At 33.6% G+C, this 19817-nt stretch overlaps 1 protein-coding gene across 12 annotated transcripts in view; it reads left to right on the forward strand.

Moving 5' to 3' along the window:
* The window catches only part of TMTC3 (transmembrane O-mannosyltransferase targeting cadherins 3), a 58013-nt gene that overhangs the window by 19802 nt on the left and 18394 nt on the right, over positions 1–19817 (forward strand). For 11 of the 12 annotated variants that reach the window (XM_036251597.1, XM_036251591.1, XM_036251595.1 and 8 more), the window contains 6 exons: positions 3390–3608; positions 4910–5009; positions 7653–7768; positions 8197–8369; positions 14067–14319; positions 19176–19324. In XM_036251597.1, coding sequence (XP_036107490.1) covers positions 3390–3608; positions 4910–5009; positions 7653–7768; positions 8197–8369; positions 14067–14319; positions 19176–19324 — 1010 coding nt within the window. Of the gene's footprint in view, positions 1–3389; positions 3609–4909; positions 5010–7624; positions 7769–8196; positions 8370–14066; positions 14320–19175; positions 19325–19817 lie in introns of those variants that run through there. The other variant, XM_036251599.1, reaches the window with a different exon arrangement.

A 19817-nucleotide genomic window follows, 5' to 3' on the forward strand; every position in this document is an offset into this window, starting at 1 on the left:
TAATGCTATATTTTGTGATTTTTCTCACCTTCGCAGATGAAAATTTGATTTTGTTCATAGCACTTATAAGAGGATCCCCTAATAAATTCAGATGGACTATGAACAAATTAGAATAACAATTTATAGTGAAAAGTGTTGCTTCCTTGTGTTTTCTGATAGACATGTTCTCTTTCTATAGGGAAATATGCTGCTAGGGAAAAATTATTCTAAGTAATATATAGGTGTCATAAGGTTTCTTGACAAGCCAGGAATTAGCACTTTCATAGATGTAATGGTTGATGTTATTCAATAATGACAGCCTGGAAGCTTGCACCAGCACAAACCTTTACAGTGACATTTGTGCAAATATACATCTTAAAGACACATTTTAGGATAGGACATTCAACTGAACTCACTGAATACTACCACATTAGGGAATGTTTGGACTCCTCTAGTGCTCTTATTGTTTAGATTAATCTCTTAGTAAGCCCATTTTTCAGATATGTAATGCTCTGTTTATTGGTGTTTTCTTGTATTGCAACCCTGGGTGCACATAGAATCTGCCTAGAGCACTGTAAAAATATATATTACCAATGCTCTACCAAAACCTGGTAATTATAATTAGAGTGGGATGCTGGCATTAGTATTTTTTGTCCTGTTTTGTTTGTGTGTTTGCTTTCTTGTTTTTGTGGGATTTGCTGGGGACAGATGGGGGCTGTGTAAGTTATCCGAATGATCTGCGCAGCCATGGTTGAGAACCACTGAGCAGTAACAAACCACACTCTTCGGGCATTTGGCCTCTCAAGTTACCTGTAAGATGACTTCTGCAGATATACTGTCTTAACTATGTTTTGACATTCCTATATGGAGATTCACATACAGAGATTGACATATTCAGGGAACTGTGAGCTTATTTTTTCATTGTATTTATGCTTTATGTTTCTGTTGCCAACTAATACCATAAGTAAATTTTTCTTTAATATACCTGAATATAATAATGCTCTGAATGGTCTTGTTTATAGCGAAACTAGCTGTTTTACTATATTTTCAGAGCATATTTGCAATCTAGCTTGATTATATCTGTAACATTGGAGTCTCACTTAAATGGATTATTAATTATGTGAATAGTTTTATTAATCTATTTTTTAGTTATTACAACCTGTGGCGTACAAGCATCTAATAGACCTGACAAAGCAATTAGGTATACTGCAATTAAAAATACCTAGTCTCTCACTGGCTGGTTTGGTTCAGCAGTTAGAGTGTTGGCCTGTGAACCAATGAGTTGCAGGTTCTGTTCCAGTCAAGGACACATACCTCAGCTGTGGTTCGGCCCCAGCCCTAATTGGGTCATGCAGGAGGCAGCCAGTCAATGTGTCTCTCTCACATCAATGTTTCTCTCCCTCCCTCCCATTCTGTCTGATGATAAATGGAAAAATAACTCGGGTGAGGATTAAAAAAATAATAATACCTATTCTCTGTCACTTTCTTGCTTCATCCCTTCAGCTGGCAGATGTGTTATAATGGAACCACAGTACCATTTCAGGCACTCACAGTGTTTCTAGAACCTTTTTCAGCTTTCTGGTACAAATGGTGTCAGTTTGATAATGCCTTAAAAAAATGGTGTACGCCTGAGCTGAAATAAAAGGGATGTGTAAGAATTAGCCAAGCAGGAAAGAACATTCTAGGTAGAGCTGACTCATAGTGTGTGTAGTCAATACACATAGAGATATTAAATGTTTTTATTTCAAAATGGGCAGTGTTTGTTGGCTTGTGCATCCACATGTTCTCTAGTAAGGATGAACAACTGGAGTCTGTATGTGTGTACCAAACGATGGCAAGGCATCGGAGAGCAAAGAAGCTGAGTGTGCATTCCCTTATACAACATTACAAGAAATAACTAAGATAATATTTTTCATCTGTGTTTTATTTTATTTTTTTTATAATATATATCTTTATTGCTTTTTTAGAGAGAGAAAGGGAGAGAGATAGAAACATTGATGTGGGAGAGATACATTGATTGACTGCCTCCTGCACGCTCCCTATTGGGGATCAGGCCCACAACCTGGGCATGTGCCCTGACCTGGAATCGAACCAGGACCTCTCAGTCCATGGGCCAATGCTCAATCCACTGAGCCACACCTGCCAGGCCATGTGTTTTATTCTTAAGTCTGGTTTTGTCTTAGAGTAAAAATATTTTTGATTAAATGTGCTTTCTGTTTTATAAAGAAATTTAGTACTTCATATAAAATTTGATTTATTGCTGATGGAGCCTACCATAGCAAGAGTGTCTGTTCTCTTATTCTAAGAAAGTTTTTGCTCTTGAATTTACTCTCTGTGTAGTATTTGGGGATTTTTCGTTTAATACAAGTCACGTTTATACATTATGGACAAGTGTTTTGTTATTTTGTTTCGTTTGGTTTTTTTATCCTCACCTGAGGACATTTTTGCCTTTATCTTCTGATAGAGCGGGAGGGAAAAAAGGAAGAAGAGAGAGAGAGAAATATTGATGTGAGAAAGACACATCGACTAGCTGCCACCTGCATGACCCAACTGGGGCTGGGGACAAACTGCAACCAAGGTACATGCCCTTAGCATGAACAGAACCCGGGCCTCTCCGGTCTGTGAACCGGCGCTCTAACCACTGAGCAGAACTGGCCAGGGCTATGGACGTTTTTGTTTTTGTTTTTTATCCTTACCCAAGGATATTTTTGCATTTATCTTCAGATAGAGCAGGAGGGAAAGAGGGAGGAAGAGAGAGAGAGAAACATTGATGTGAGAGAGACACATCGAGTGGTTGCCACTCACAGGACTCCAACCAGGCCGGAGACAAACTACAACCGAGGTACGTATGTGCCCTTAGTGGGCCTCTCCGGTCCGTGGGCCGACGCTCTAACTACTGAGCAAAACTGGCCAGGGTTTGTCTAGTTGTTATAAAACAACTACACAATACCTTTTTGAGTTGTTTCTCTTTAAACTGTACTGATAAGCATTTCATTCTTATATTTCCTTTTAAAGATCTAGCCAGCAGTTATATAAATGCTTGTATTGCTAATAGATTGGGAAGCAGGCTTTGCAGAAAATCCTGTGCTCAAATTTGATTGATATCACTATTTTCCTGCTCTTTTAAAAATCTGTGTATTGAAGAGGAATTAAGAGTTAAATTTCCTTCCTCTGCTGTTACTTCTAAGACCACTATATATCAAAGAGGAAATTGCCTTGTTTGGGGATTAAGGAAATAGGAAATAGAGATTATAAAGTTATCTTTTATCTTTGTGTTGTTCTTGGGGCATTTCATTATTTTTTGTTGTTCCTCAACCAAATGTAGATATAATTGCATTGATTAGTTTATATACCTCAAAGGACCAAGGTACTGTACTTCAGTAATCAGTGATTGTTTTCTTTCCTTTTAGGAGAGAAGCCACAAGTCTTATCGTCCCTTAACAGTATTGACATTTCGCCTAAATTATCTGTTTAGTGAACTAAAACCAATGTCATACCATCTCCTAAATATGATTTTACATGCTGTGGTCAGTGTAATATTTCTTAAAGTCTGCAAACTTTTTCTGGACAATAGAAGTAGTGTGATTTCTTCCTTACTCTTTGCAGTACACCCAATACACACAGAAGCAGTAAGTAAAACTGTAAATTAATGTTTATTTTATTGTTTTTTACAAAGCCTACACGGTGATCATATGGTATATAGTTTTAAGAATGATATTTAACCATAATTTTATTGTAGATTCTTAAATTAATGCAACTCTTAATTCCCCAGTTCAAATAATCTACCTTCCTACTAAAAATTTAAAATATAAAGCAGTTCTTGAAACCTAAACATTTATTATTCAAGAACATAAGATATAATTGCTCAACTTGAATAAGGTAGCATATAAATGAGTACAGTTTTATTAATTGCTAAATGTTTTATGAATATAAATGTAAAATGTTTTTTAATTTGGCATTGTTTTCAAAGGACAGAAAATAATCAGTGAGGCAAATTTAAGTAAGGGATTAAAATATGTTAAAATATATGCAAACATGAACAGACATTCTAACAAATGATGATACTCAGTAGTTTCATATTGTCTGTTGCCATGTATTTCAAAATCGTGTGCTGTTCTTGCCAACATTTCCATCAGCCCTTACCTACCAAGACATACTCAAGCTGTAACTATTTTGTTGTTGTTGTTAAACTTGAAACTCCAAAATTGCCTCTCGTCAGAGCAAAGAAGATTCTGTTCAATTGCTTTGTTTTGGTTCTAAGCAAAAAATTTTATGTTTAAATTCTGTGTGTGTATTGGAGGGGAGTTGTGTCTCCCACTACCTTGAACCTTTTGGTGTCTAGTATTTTTCCATACATTTACAAAAATGTTGTTCTAAATTTTATAGTGAGTTCAGAATACTTTAAAGGGAGAGGCTTTTTGTTTTATATTTAAATTTTTAGAATTTTAAAGAACTTTAAAGTTCATTTTCTTCTTAAACTTTAATTTGCCAGCTTATTATGAGATAATTTATTAAATTTGTGATACTTTTGTATTTTAAGAAAACATTTAGGAAGTACTTAGCTAGCTATTTTCTTTTTTTTTTTAATAAAGAACTATATTAAATATTATATTGTAATTATATAATATGTTACCATTGGGGGAAGCTGGGGAAAGGGTACATAGGACCTCTCTCTATTTTTGTAACTTTTTGTATGTCTATAATTATTTCAAAATAGTATTACTAATAAAAAAACTTTAAAGAGTCACTGATAAATGTATTTTTATGGAAGATATGAGGTCTCCACATGAGGGCACTCAAAGAATGTCTAAGAAAGAAATGTGCACTTGAAAAGTTCTATCAATTTAGATTCTCATTAAATTGCTATTGCTGTTATGTACAGTTAAATTTTTAAGATGTTTTTCATTAATATGACCTTTTCCCTTTATAGGTAACAGGTGTTGTAGGAAGAGCAGAACTTTTGTCATCTATCTTTTTTCTAGCTGCGTTTTTGTCATATACCAAATCGAAAGGACCGAATAATTCCATAGGTAAATTACCATCTAATTTTCTTTTTTTTCTGTAGCTGTAAAACTTGATCAGGTAATTTTTATCTGCTTTAGTGCTGCTTATAAAACATATGCCACACTTGGGGTTTATCATTATATATTGTACTACTTAGCATGTATGGACATAAGAAAGTATGCAACATTGTTAATATTAAAGTTTCTTGCATGTAGTTTATATTTTATTATGACTAAGAGATTCTATATGATCAAATTTTTTTAAAAATTTTTCTAGGATTTAGGAGTTTTAGGGACATTTTTAGTTCCATCTGCCATTTTCTACAAATGATAGAGGTACCAATATTTCGTTTTTCTTTCTGTAAAAGAACACCTCTGGCGGCTGTAAATTATATTATTAGGCAATGTTAAAAGCCTAGTAGAGTATAATTTTTTTTATGTGTTGATCATAGTTCAGCTATTTATTGAATCCCTACCATGTGGCCTACCCTGGATAATGCTTTGCATCTGTTAGCTTATTCGTGCTGATGATGCTTGGCATTGTCACAAAACAAGTTCCAAGCAATAAAAATGATTTTTTACAAGTGTGGACACAGTAGGCACGAAAGTGGCTTTACATAATGGCCTTAATCTATTTGGTGGCTCTTAAAGTTTAACTGAGTTTTTTCCTTACATTCTTGGAGAATTTTCTCCCCTACTCTTTTATTCATATATATGCCTTTCCCACTTTTTCCATGTCTTGTATATCCTTCATAGTCCAAATTTAGGTTCAACTTGTTTTGTATTTTGTAAATAATCATCTACTCGTTTCTTTCCTTTATGAATTTCTTGTTGAATTAATACAATATTTCAACCCTTGGTATAGCCTGTTTATCAATATTGATGATTTTGGCCTAACTAGAATATGATAATTTTTTTGAGAAAAGAATACTTTTATACTTAGTATCCCCAACAGTGTTTTGAGTTTTTTTGTTTGTTTGTTTGTTTATTAATCCTCACCCGAGGATATTTTTCTGTTTATCTTCAGACAGAGTAGGAGGGAAGGAGGGAGGGAGAGAGAAACAGATGTGAAAGAGACACATCTATTGGTTGCCTCCCGCACAACCCGACCAGGGCTGGGGACTGAATCGAAACCAAGGTACTTGACCTTGACTGGAATCAACCCACAACTCATTGGTCTGCAGGTTGATGCTCTAACTGCTGAGCCAAACTGGCCAGAGATTTTTCTTTCTTTTTAAGTTATTTTTACTTTCAGTAATTTTAGTCTGTAAAATATATTTTAAAATTAAAAACTATTTCAAAGCCTGGCCAGTGTGGCTCAGTGGTTGGGCGTTGACCCATGCACCAAGAGGTCGCTGGTTCGATTCCTGGTCAGGGCACATGCCCAGGTTGTGGGCCCAGTCCCCAGTCGGGGGCATGCAGGAGGCAGCCAGTCAGTGTTCTCTCTCATCGATGTTTCTATCTCTCTCTCCCTCTCTCTCTCTAAAAATCAATAAAGAAAAAAATTTTCAAAAATAGATGAACTTCTACGTTAAGCCCAATGTCAAAAGTAAATACATTAAATACATGAGTTGTATTCTTTTTTTTTTTTTTTTTATCCTCACCCGAGGATATTTTTCCATTTTTTGTACAGATAGAGTGGGAGGGAGAGAGAGAGAAACATCGACGTGAAGGGACACATCGAGTGGCTGCCACCCGCACGACCAACCAGGGCCAGGGACAAACTGCAACCGAAGTACATGCCCTTAGCAGGAACCGAACCCGGGTCTCTCCGGACCGCAGGCCGACGCTCTAACCGCTAAGCAAAACTGGCCAGGGCATGAGTTGTATTCTTATTTCTTCCTGTTTATAAGTTAATTATGATGAGGTTTTGCTTTGATTAATGTTTTTAATGGATAAAAAAATGAGGGCACACATCATACTACCATTTTTTTTTTTAAACTGGAAAAAAATGAAGGTCATATTTTCCAGTAAGAAAACTGGAACACAGAACAGGTGCCCAGAGTCACAAAGCAATTTAGTGGTAGATCCAGAATTACTTTCACAAGTCATTGTTCTTTGCTTAAATTACTACTAAGTAGTAGACATTTTCTTAAAGTGGATGAAGTAGGTTTTTTATTTAAATAAAATTTGTGAATATTGTGAATTTTTAAGAGAATAGTATTGATTTAGATTCTTATTGTTAATCTGTTTCAGTTTTTCTGGATTTTTTATTAAGAATTGTATTCTACCTTGACTAGTAGTTTTCAGTTTCAGGTTTTTAATAAATGAAGTATACTGATATCTATGTGCTAATTTTAAGTATTTGTCTTTCATTTCAAATTGATAGTTCATTATTCATGACATTCAAACTTGTAAGTTTCTCTTCTCCATATTGGTCACCCTATATTTGGTTTAAAAGTTAGTATTTGATTAAATAATCTTTATCTCCACAAAAAAAAATTTTGTTTAAATTACACACCTTGATATTTTGTTTCGAATATGCAAAGCATAAATTACTTACACATTTTTAAATATAAATTACGTTAGTGGGAAATAGCACAAATGTGAATGTAGAATCACAGGTAAAGTTTTTTAGTAATGTCTAATAGTTGTCCAACTTAAAATATCTTTTTGTGATAGTATCAAATTATTTTGTGTAGGTTTATATTTTTCATTCTTGAATTGCAGTGTGGACTCCAATTGCATTGACAGTGTTTTTAATGGCTGTTGCAACATTGTGTAAAGAACAAGGAATAACAGTTGTGGGAATTTGCTGTGTGTATGAAGTATTTATTGCCCAGGGGGTAAGGAGGAATACAAATTTTCTTAAAGCTATCTTTTTTCCTGTTTGAATCTGATTATAATAAACTTATTTTCTAAATGCATCATTATGTAAATAAGTCTGTTTACCATTAATAATACCAAAAATTAGTAAGAAACAAGTATGTTTTTCCTCATACCACTGAAAATTACTTCACATTTTATAACACCGTCAGCTTTTTAAAGGCTGCTTTTTAAGTTTAATAATGGAATTGTTAGGCTGTTTGGAATACTTTATAATTAATTGTTGGATAAGATTATTTGGCTCAGTTTTATTCATTATCAGTTCTACAAATTGTTCCATATTGATTTTAAAATTATAGTCAGTTTCTATCTCGCATTTAGAAAGCAGTACGTGGTAACATTGTGGTATATGGATATTTATTTAAAACATTTTTCTTTTCTTTTCCAGTATACTTTACCATTATTATGTACTACTGCTGGACAGTTTCTTCGGGGAAAGGGTAGTATTCCATTTTCTATGCTGCAGACATTAATAAAACTCATTGTTTTGATGTTCAGTACACTATTACTTGTTGTGATTAGAGTCCAGGTTATTCAGTCCCAACTTCCAGTATTCACCAGGTATGAATTTCTGTGTGTTTTTGTTGTTTTTCTATCTTTTTTTAATTAACTTTGGATTTTAAGTGATTGTAAATATTCCAGAAAGTCTTTGTTTTACATTGAGGTTTCTTTTTTAACAGCTTTACTGAATCATAATTAATATTTTTTAAAACCTGCATATATTTAAAATGTACAAATTAATAAATTTTGAGGTACGTATATACTCATGAAATCACCACAGTCAAGATATAATGACCCTCAAATTGGATAAATGTTAAGTCTTCTATATTCTTAATGATTTTTGTCTACTTGTTCTATTAATTATTGAAAGAAGGATGTTGTAATTTCAGACTATAACTGTAGATTTGTCTATTTTTGCTTCCAGTTGAATCTTTTTTTGCTTTTGTGTTTTAACGCTCTATTAATAAGTGCATAAATATTTTGGATTGTAATTTCCCCATGGTGAATTGACCCTTTTATCATTATTAAATGAGTTTCTTTGTCCCAAATAATAGTCTTTAATCAGAAATTTACATTTTCTTGTATTAATATAGCCACTCAAGCCATGTTAATATACTGTTAATATTGTTTAACTTTTTCCAGCCTGTTAGTTTTTATCCGTCTGTATTTTAATATTTAAAGTGGATTTCTTGTAGGCTGCATAGAATTGGGTTTTCCTTTTTTGATTGGTCAGATTATCTATCTTTATCTTTTTTTTTTTTTTTTTTTTTTTTTTTTATCCTCACCCGAGGATATTTTTCCATTTTTGTACAGATAGAGTGGGAGGGAGAGAGAGGAAGGGAGAGAGAGAGAGAAACATCGACGTGAAGGGACACATCGAGTGGCTGCCACCCGCACGACCAACCAGGGCCGGGGACAAACTGCAACCGAAGTACGTGCCCTTAGCGGGAACCGAACCCAGGTCTCTCCGGACCGCAGGCCGACGCTCTAACCGCTGAGCAAAACTGGCCAGGGCTCTATCTTTATCTTTTAAATAGTGTTTCAGCCCTGGCCAGTTTGGCTTAGCGGTTGGAGCATCGGCCTGCGGACCATACAGTCCTGGGTTCGGTTTCCACTAGGGGCACTTATCAAAAAAATAAAATAAAATAACTAGAGTGTTTCAGCTATTTACATTTAATACGATTATTGATATAGTTTGATGTAAATCTACCATCTTGCTCTTGTTTTTTGGTCCCATCTCTTTGTTCGCTTTTTTTTCTTTCTCTCTTCTTTGGATTACTTTTTTTATTCAGTTTTTATCTCCTTGGCTTATTAGCTATAAATCTTTGCTGTTTGGTGTTTTGCTGTTTGTTTGTTTGTTTGTTGGTAATGTTTGCTTTAGGGTAGCTATTCTTAACCCTTTTTATCTCATGGCACACATAAATTAATTACCAAGATTTTGGAGCACATGAAAAAATATCTATTTTACCTATCTGACAAAAGAAAAAATGGTATAATTTTGATTCAGTCATACTGGATGGCTATCTTTGTGTTGGCTGTTGTCATTTTTATTTTATTTTACAATCTGAGGGAAAGAGGTCAATGCCCCCCCAACTAAATAGTCAAGTATTGCATGTTTTCAAATTCTTGTGGCACACGAGTTGAAAATCTCTACTTTAGGGTTTGTATACATCCTTTGCTTATCACAATTTATCTTCAAGAGATATAATTGCAAGTATATATAGCATAAATGTCAATATGTATAGTATAAACATATATAAGTAAATTCTTGTGTAGATATATAAAATTGTTATAAATAAGAACGTAGCCTTTGTGTTGTTTGCATACATTTTCCTGGAGTATACATTGCATATTCCACAATACATTGTTATTTTCTGCTTTAAACAATTATTTTTGGAATAAATTAAAATAGTTTTTTAAAGTCTTTTATATTAATGCATAGAGTTCCCATTACTAGTACCATTTTTCCTTGTGACTGAAGAACTTTAATATTTCTTAATATGTAGGTCTGCTAGTGATGAATTCTTTTAGCTTTTGTATGTAAAAATACTTTATTTCGCCTCTGTTTTTAACAGTATTATCCTTCAGTGTAGAATCCTGCACTGACTATTTTTCATTCAGTAATCTAAAAATGTTACTCTAGTACTTTCTGGCTTGCATCGTTTTCCCCCCGGGAAATCTTCTGTCACCCTTATCTTTAAATACTTCTGCATATAGTATCTTTATGCCACTTTTAATATTTTCTCTTTATCATTTTTTCTCTTCTCTTTATTTTTTTGCAACATAATTAACATATAACATTGTATTAGTTTTAAATGTACAACATAATGTTTTGATATATAGAGAGAGGGAAATGATTACCCTAATAAGTTTAGTTAGCATCCATCACTACACATATTTACAAAATAGTTTTTTTTCTTGTGATGAAAACTTTTAAGATCTCCTCTCTTAGCAACTTTCAAATATACACTGTGCTGTGTTTTTAACTATAGTCACCACACTGTAAGTTACATCCTCAGGACTTACTCAGCTTTAACTAAAAGTTTGGGAGAAGGTGGTCCAAAGATACAAACTTCCAGTCACTGTTTTGTTTATCTTCATATTTCTTATGCTTAGGTTAATTTAACTTTTTAGAATCTATAGGTTTTACTTTATGTAAATTTTGAAAAATTTTCAGCTGTTACTTCTTGAAATATATTTTCTGTCTTCTCTCTCTCTTCTTTTGGAACTTCAGTTACATGTATTTTAGACTTCTTCATCTGAGGTGTTGTTTTCTGTTCTATTTGAGTCTTTTTTATGTGTTCCATGTTCTAGTGCTTTAATGTTCCTGTCCTGTCCACTAATTTTATCACGTGTCATTTCTTGGTCAGTTTAGATTGAATAATTTTTCTCCTCATGGATTAAGTTTTTCTACTTCTTCACATGCCTGGTAATTTTTTAATAGGTGCCATATGTGAGTTTTACCTTAATGTATTCTTGTAAATAGTTTAGACTTTGTTCTGGGAGGCATTTATTAGTTTCATCTTTCAGCCTTGCTTTTTTAAGCTTTGTTTCGTGAGATCACACAGTAGTATTTTGGTTAGGCTAATATTGCTCCACTTCTGACACAAGACCCTTCTGGCGGTGAATTAGGGGGATCTGCACTCTGCCTGCTGAGGAGCTATTCCCAGCTCGCCATGATATTTGGAAATGTTTAATCCTTTCAGGAGGTATTTTACTATTTGTATTAGTTTTCCTAGAGCTGCTATAATAAATTACCACAAACTGAGTAGCTTAAAGCATCAGAAACTTATTCTCACTGTGCTGGAGGCCAGAAGTTCAAAATTAGGGTGTTTGGCAGTTACTTCCTTCTGAAGGCTCTGAGGAAAAATCTGTTTCGTGCCCCTTTGCAAACCCCTGGTGGTTGCTGGCTATCTTTGGCATTCCTTGGCATGTTGCTGCATCACTTCAATCTTCTTTGTCTTTACCTGGCCGCCTTCCCTGTGTGTTTCTCTGTATTCTCTCCTCTTTGTATAACAATAGCAGTCACTCAATTTATGGCCCAGCTTAATTCAGTATGACCTCATTTTAATTAATTACTCTGGCAAAGATCCTATTTCCAAATAAGGTCCTATTCTGGGGTGTAGGGTAGACTTGAATTTTGGGGAGACATTATTCAACGTACTACAGTACTGATCTTGAGTATTACCTCACATAATACTGAAAACTGGAGAGAGACCTACAGATCTCCTGAGTTTTCTTTCTCAGCAGATTTCTTCTTGGTGATACTCTGCTCACTAACTCTGGACCCTGGGACTCTGCCTGGGTTCCCTTTCATAGCCCCACAGACTAAAAACTCTTTTCAGGTACTAAGCTCTTCAGGTAGGGCAGTTTTTCTTCTCTCAGGTATCTCTGACCTTCCTGGCTTGATGCTCATAGTGTTAAAAACAAAAAAAAGCTTTATATATCTTGTCCAGTTTTTCATTTGTTTAAGGCTAGAAGCAATATTTATACTGAATTTTAAATAATCTATATGTAATTTTTTACTGCTCTTAACATTTAGCATTTTTTCCATTTCATCTTACTTGGCTAAAATATAAATGAAAATTTTACTAGTTCTTTATTAAATTTTATTTAAGTGGCTAACATTATAAGCAATAACTTTTTTTCTTTTAACAAAAGGCCAAAATGTTGGTTATTTGCTATACATGATTGTGCATTGCTGGTTAGAATAAATTTTATTCAGATAATTCTCTATATCCAACACTATCTTTGTGATATTTTTTCATATAACTATCCTTTTAATAGCATTTTTTTATTAAAGAATAATTACTTTTTAATTTCCTAATTATTTATCTTCAAGTCTAGTCAGGCAAAATTGAACACCTCATTTAAGTATTAGATTGAATTATAGATATATACTTTATATTTTCTCTTGGCCCTTTAGTTTCAATGCTTTTATTTCATTTATTATTCCTTTTAGAAAATTTGATATCTCATTTCTAATTCTACAGTATGAAAATTGGTTACTAGGTCTAAATATGTTTGTTTTGTGTATGTATGTGTAGATGAATGTATGGGGTGTTACATATAAATAAGTATTTGTGTGTGTGTGTATAAATTTTATTCTATTATATTACCTTGTGAAATTGATTATTATATAATTTGATTTGCTTTGACATGTACTCTTTCTCTACAGTTCAATTATTCACTGTCCTAAATAAATTGTTAATTATAATAAATGAACTTTGAATAGTGGATAACGGGGGAAAAGACAGCTTTGTATTCAGTTTATTGGTTATTTTGAGAATTCAGGTCCTGATTCTCAGTATTTATTATTTTTCATATATGTAGATATTTAAATATGAAAAAATTTTAATGATATTATTTGTTCAAACAGTATTTACTTTTTCTCAATCATTTGATATTTTTAGGAAGACCAAGTCAAATGGTAGAGGTTGATTTTTCATTGGCTTACTCATTTTAAAATGAGTAATTAAATTTTTAAAGGACTATATATTAATATAGTCAATAAAATTTAGAACATAACATAAAGAAATATAAGTGAAGTTATTCTTTTTAAATGTACTTTTAAAAATGATTTGCCTTAGTTTTCAGGAAATAGACTAATGAAATATACATTAAATATATCATGGCCAGGGGAGATACAAGCTAGGATATAGTTTTATATTAATATATACTAGAAGGAAAAAAGGAAAACGTAAATAAAATGATACATAGGCCTTTATAGTGAGTACTCTGTGCTGGAAATTTGGTTTTTAGCCTCCAAGAAGTCTAAACAAAGAGGAAAAGTTTATAAATGATACAGTTTTCTCTGTCTGTGGTAGGAGAAAAACAGTAATGTATTTCTTAGGAGCATTCATACATCACATGCAATAATGAATCTTATCCAACTTTTCCTACTACTGTTAATCAGAAGGTTATAATTTAATTAAAGCACTTCTATAGAGTGTCATAATACTATAGGATGCATTTCTGAATTATTCTAATTAAAAAACTAGAAATAGATAACTCGCTTGCCCTTTGGTCAGTTCTTCATGACTGCCACTCCTCTCAACTAGATATTTCATAAAGATTAGACACTTTAGACTCTGGCAGGAATCTGAGGTGCTCATAAAAAATATTTGTCTTCTGTTTAATGAGATTGCATATAAAATATTGCTTTAATTATTGTTTAGTATTTTAGTTATATATTAATTTTATGTTTAAAAAGTGTTTTAGTTTGAATAACTTTTTTTTTTTTCATTCTTTATACAGGTTTGATAACCCAGCAGCTGTAAGCCCAACTCCTACAAGGCAGCTAACTTTTAACTACCTCCTCCCTGTGAATGCTTGGCTTCTATTAAATCCTTCAGAGCTCTGCTGTGATTGGACCATGGGAACAATACCACTTATAGAATCATTTCTAGATATTAGAAATGTTGCCACATTTGCTTTCTTTTGTCTTTTGGGGGCTTTGGGAGTATTCAGTCTCAGATACCCCAGTGATTCCTCCAAAACTGTTTTAATGGTAAGGAACTCTCATCATTTTTCAGATGATATTACATTCCATTGATTGATTAAGAGACTGCATTTAATTCATCAAAATTTATGAACTTATTTTAAGTTATCCTAAAATTATATATCAGAATTTGATATGCAGGCATAATTCGACATATATTCAGCATGTAAAACAAAAACTGATTATTAATTTTCCTAATTTGGTAGGAACTCTGAAATGAGGCACTTCTTCTGGCATCATTTTCTTCTATTTCTTACCTTTTTACCCAACTAGATTATATACTTTTTGGAGAAATGGATCATATTATATACTATGTTGTTTTTTGGCGTAGAGAAGAGTGCCATCTAATATATACAGCTAGAAATATATAGCTTTTTAATTTTCATTAGCAAGATTGTCATTACTCCCTAAGGTATTTCTTCCTCTGTTCAGAAAATTCTGATTGAAAAATCTTTTTGTTGTTTTTCTGAAGTCTGTTTCTTTGTAAATTTCTTATCCTGCCCTCACTTTGTACTCATAATAGTTCTAATGCCTTTCTTTTAAATTATTGAAGATAATAATTTTTAATATTATCTTAAGCATTTACTATATGCTATAAAGTGCTTTTAATACTTCGCAGATATATCTTTTCAGTCAGCAGCCACTAGATTTATTTAATGAATAAAAATTTTTTTTTTTTTTTTTTTTTATCATCCTCACCCGAGGCCATTTTTCCACCCTTTGTTCAGGAAGAGTGGGAGGGAGAGAGAGGAACAGAGAGAGAGAGAGAAACATCAATGTGAAAGGGACACATCAAGTGGTCGCCACCCGCACAACCAACCAGGGCCGGGGACAAACCGCAACTGAGATACGCGCCCTTGGCGGGAACTGAACTCGGGTCTCTCCGGACCGCAGGCCGATGTTCTAACCACAGAGCCAAACGGCCAGGGCTGAATAAAAAATTTTTATTGTAACCTGTGTACCAGGCAGCATGTAGACACTAAGGATATGATCATAACAAGAAATATGAGGTCCTCATTCCAGGGAAATTTTATTATAGAGAAATTTGAAGCCAATTTCTGAATTAAAAGAGAAGATTGATGGAATATAAGGTTTAGGGGAAAGATTAAATTTACTATTATCTTTGGACCTGATGAGTTTAGGTGCCTTTGAAACATTCTAGTCTAGTGAAGATTTTGAAAATCACTTTGTACCTGAAGTTCAGAGAAGCCTAAGCTACAGATAAAAATTTGATCGATTTGCATAGAGACAGTACTTGAAAGCAGGATGTGGCTAAGAAGGCTACACAGAGGTTATAGAGCAGCCTTTCTCACCTGGGGTTTTGTCACGCTTCTCAAAGATGATAACCAGCTAGTACCATTCTACATGCATCGAATAGAAGTTCATTCATGCACATGATGAATGCCTTAGAGCATTTGGTCGTAATTCTCTTTCAGAAAATAGTGAAGGGGCTGAATAGAGTGAAAGAAGAAGCCTACAACTCGGTTTTGAGAACTTCTCTCATTTAGATGTGTAGAGGAGAATGGACCAAATGGAGTTAGACCAAATGGACAGAAGAGTAGGAAAAGTGTTCCAAGAACGACAGAATGCTTAATGCTAACAGGTGCTGTCAGGTAGTAGAAAAGTTGGATTTGACCTCTTTTAGTTACTTTAGTGAAATTTATTTCTGTGGAGTGATTTGATTAGGAAATGAGGAAGTGAGGATTGCTAGTGTAGATAACCTGCTGGGGTAATTTAACTTTGAATGAGACAAGCTTGAAATTAATTGTTGCCTGCCTAAGTAAGAAAGTAGTGCCAGTCAGGCAGTGGTTTCCAGCACCACAGACTGCTAATCTTTTGTAGGGTTTGAGGGAAGCACAGAGATTTAGAATTGGGCCTTTAGAGGTGGGAGTGAGTTGATGCTGAGGTAGACTGTTGGTTGATTGACACTTAGAATCACTTTCATTGTAATACTCAATTGGCTGACTTTTAGAAGCAAAGGGATATATCACTGAAGGGTCAGCTTACAAAAACATTCATTGAGCTGAAATGTTGATTAAACACAGTTAAAATCAGCTGCTTGTTACCATGGCTGCAGAAGTCTTTTCCTGAGACAGTGGGAATTTGTTTTGTACCTGAGGAACATAATGAATAGTTAAGGTAGATTAAAAATATGTTGTCAAAGGAGAATGTTTTTAAGGTTGGCAAGTAAGAGCATGTTTAAGTATAGGTAGGAAGGATACAATTGATTAGAAAGTCGCTGAGTAAATGAAAAAAGGGGTAATTATAGTGACATTTGTGAGGATCCAAGGGGATGTAAACCTCAGGTTTGGCCTGAGATAGATTAATGGAGACACCTTTTTACAGAAATGAGTATGAATGTGTGTGGATGTTTGTATGTTTAGTAGCATGGAATTGAAGCAATTTCTGTTTTATGGCTTTAGTTTTCTCCCTAAGCTTGGAAGTGTGGTCACCTGCTAAAAGGGACATGGGTCAAAAGTTTAAGGAAAGTAATCAAAATTCAATATAGTCGAGGAAAGTTGGGAGTAAACCTACAAAGAAACCTGGGAATCCTGAGCAGTCTTCAGGACCAATTTGAAGTCGGTGGGCATGCAGTCGTGATGATACCAATCTGGTCTGCTTTGGAACTGCCTCTAGTAGTGATGGTTGCTCGGGTAAATACAGACAAAGCAGATATATGGTAGATAGATCCAGAGCTTAGGTTCTGCTAAAAGAAAGGTAAAAAGGGAGGAGGAGGTGAATTTGAAGATTTTGCAAATAAAAGAATGATATAATATATAATGTAAGCTGAATAGAAGGAGAGTGTCAATGAAATAAACATTGTCTTATATAAATTTTATTTTATCTGTATGAAAGAGGAAAAGTTTTGAGTATAGTCTTAAACATGTTATATTTTATGGTGATATTTTCTGAAGCTCTCTGGAAGGCATAAGTAGATCAAAGGAGTACCTACCAAGTTACCAGATACCATGTTAATCACTTATTAAATAAAATGTCATAAGTATTTCAAAAATATAATGTAAGTAGTTATTTTATTTTATTTCTAAACACTCACAAACATTCAGTTGATTAGTTTATATTATATAGGAAGTAACAAGTGACACAGATTTGTCTCCAAACTCTTTGTTCTTTCCACTGCCATTCTTTCTCCCAAAGAGAGTTTATATCACTGGAAGGAGGCGATTATGTTAGTCATAGTGAACTAGGTTAGGGTACATGAATAGTGTATTAGAACTTCCAAGTTAATAATTAGTCAGCCCTTGTTTATCGTGGTTAATCAGTTCCAGACTCTACCGCGATAAATGAATTTCTGCGAAGTAGAATTCTTTCTTTATACGGAGTCATCCCTCACCACTTCCTGCTTGGACTTTCGCAGCTTCACTCTATCACGGTCTTTTAGTGTTTGAAAATCCACAACAGAGTCAACCACTGAAGTCGATGCGTGGAGTGGTGAGGGACAGCTGTAGTGGAGACATTCCTTATCTAAATCAATAGATTCTTGGGGAGATTGCTTTTCTTTTTTGTGTATCTTATGTATCAGTCTGTGGTGCATCTTTAGGTCAATTTAAAATTTATAATTCTTTCACATGAAATAGCTTTAGGGCAGCCATGAAATATAGGGAATATTTCCCCCCAAAAAGGACTGCATATTTAGGAATCTCTCTCTTTCACAGGTAACTGGTTATTTTTATCAAGCACTACTGGGAAATGCAAATGTACTATGCACTCTTAGTGTTTTACTTTTTTGATTAAGAAGGCAACTTTTTAACTTTTTTGATTAAGGAGAAATTTCAGATACATAAATTGTTATTATACTGAGCAGTGTGACAGTAGTGCTTTTCTTCAGATTCAGCTTTACCTCATTAAAAGTCATTAATTTGTGATTCGTGGAAAAAGTCTTCTTTTTAATATATAAACATGTCTATATCTATATTTTACTAATAAAGACAGACATTCTTACCTGTCAGAAGACTCTCAAACTTACGAAGGTGAGGGAACAACTTATTTATTCAGTTAGATGCTGTAAAACATCAGGGTAACAATATGGAAGCATATGTCCATAGAAACAGACATTCTGATGACAGCTACCTTAGTTTCTTCCGTAAGCACAAGTTATTCCTGTGCTAGTGATTTGTGTCCTACCTTTTGTAATGGCTTTATGACCCGGAAACCATACGCCATTTCATTTTCAAAATGAAAAAAAACAAACATTTTTGAGATGTTTATTTCCCTTAGAATTTTACAAATTCTTGTTAGAATTTCCTAGAAGTCTTAGAAAAAAAGACTGACTCTTGTTTTAAAAAGAGGCAATTTTATTCTTAAACATACACTAAGCCTATGTGAAATGTATGTGACTTGTCAGAAAATGCAGAGTAATGCCAAGGTATAGAAGTGGGATGGTAGTCTACCGTCTTGTCTAAAACATACCTTTGCAATTTCCAATAGGTGGTTACTTGAAATAGTAACATAAAAACTGGCATGTTTATCTATTTGATCAGCCTTTGTGGTTTGATTTTGTTAAAACCTATTAACGTCTTTCTCTGTCAGATTACCACGTGCACATTGGTTACCTGTATAAAATCATCAATGTCTTATTTTAGATACATCTTCAGAATATACTTTTTTTTTCATTTGGATAAACCTTAATTATATGTTCTAACATTCAAAAAGACGTCATCTCACCTTGTTGACATACATTTTTGTTTGTTATTATCCCTAAGTTGCTTCTTTAAGTTTAAATTAATTCTTTTCAATATTGTTAATAATGGTTCACCGGTACATTTCCAAATTAATTGACAAAAGATTTGATCTGACTCTTGAGTGTTCATATATTTTTTAATTTAATATCTTGTTTTTCTTTGTAGGCACTTTGTTTAATGGCATTACCATTTATTCCTGCATCGAACCTTTTTTTTCCAGTTGGATTTGTTGTTGCTGAGCGAGTATTATATGTTCCTAGCATGGGGTTCTGTATTTTGGTAGCCCATGGATGGCACAAAATATCAAATAAAAGGTGAATTTGAATATTAGTTTATTTCATGCTTACTATAGATCAAATATGATACATTTAAGTACTTAAATATCCATTTAGTTCAGTTTTGTAAGTCATACTTTTATACCTCTCTGTTTTCCATCTTGATGGTCTCATTTTTCTGTAATTCAGGTTAGCAGATCCCCATAGCACCTACTGCTACTATGGTCTTCATATTTATATAATTTTATTTTACAGCCTGACACATAAACTTTGAGTCAGACCCAAATGAAAACAAGGATATATTATTGAGACTAAAGTTAATGACCGTTACTACTCCATATGCAATGAATTAACTTAATAGTCTTGTCTTAAGTGAGTCATGCTTAGTTCATAGTCATGTATAAAATGTACAGGAGGGCAAAAGTAGGTTTACAGTTCGTATGGAAAATAATACAATAATTTATAAATAATAATGCTGGGATAAACAGTTTTGCTTACTCACAACTGTGAGTACTATGATTTCTTGCTCTTG

This window comes from Molossus molossus, unplaced genomic scaffold (assembly GCF_014108415.1).
Source record: "Molossus molossus isolate mMolMol1 unplaced genomic scaffold, mMolMol1.p scaffold_m16_p_10, whole genome shotgun sequence".
Taxonomy (NCBI): Eukaryota; Metazoa; Chordata; class Mammalia; order Chiroptera; family Molossidae; genus Molossus; species Molossus molossus.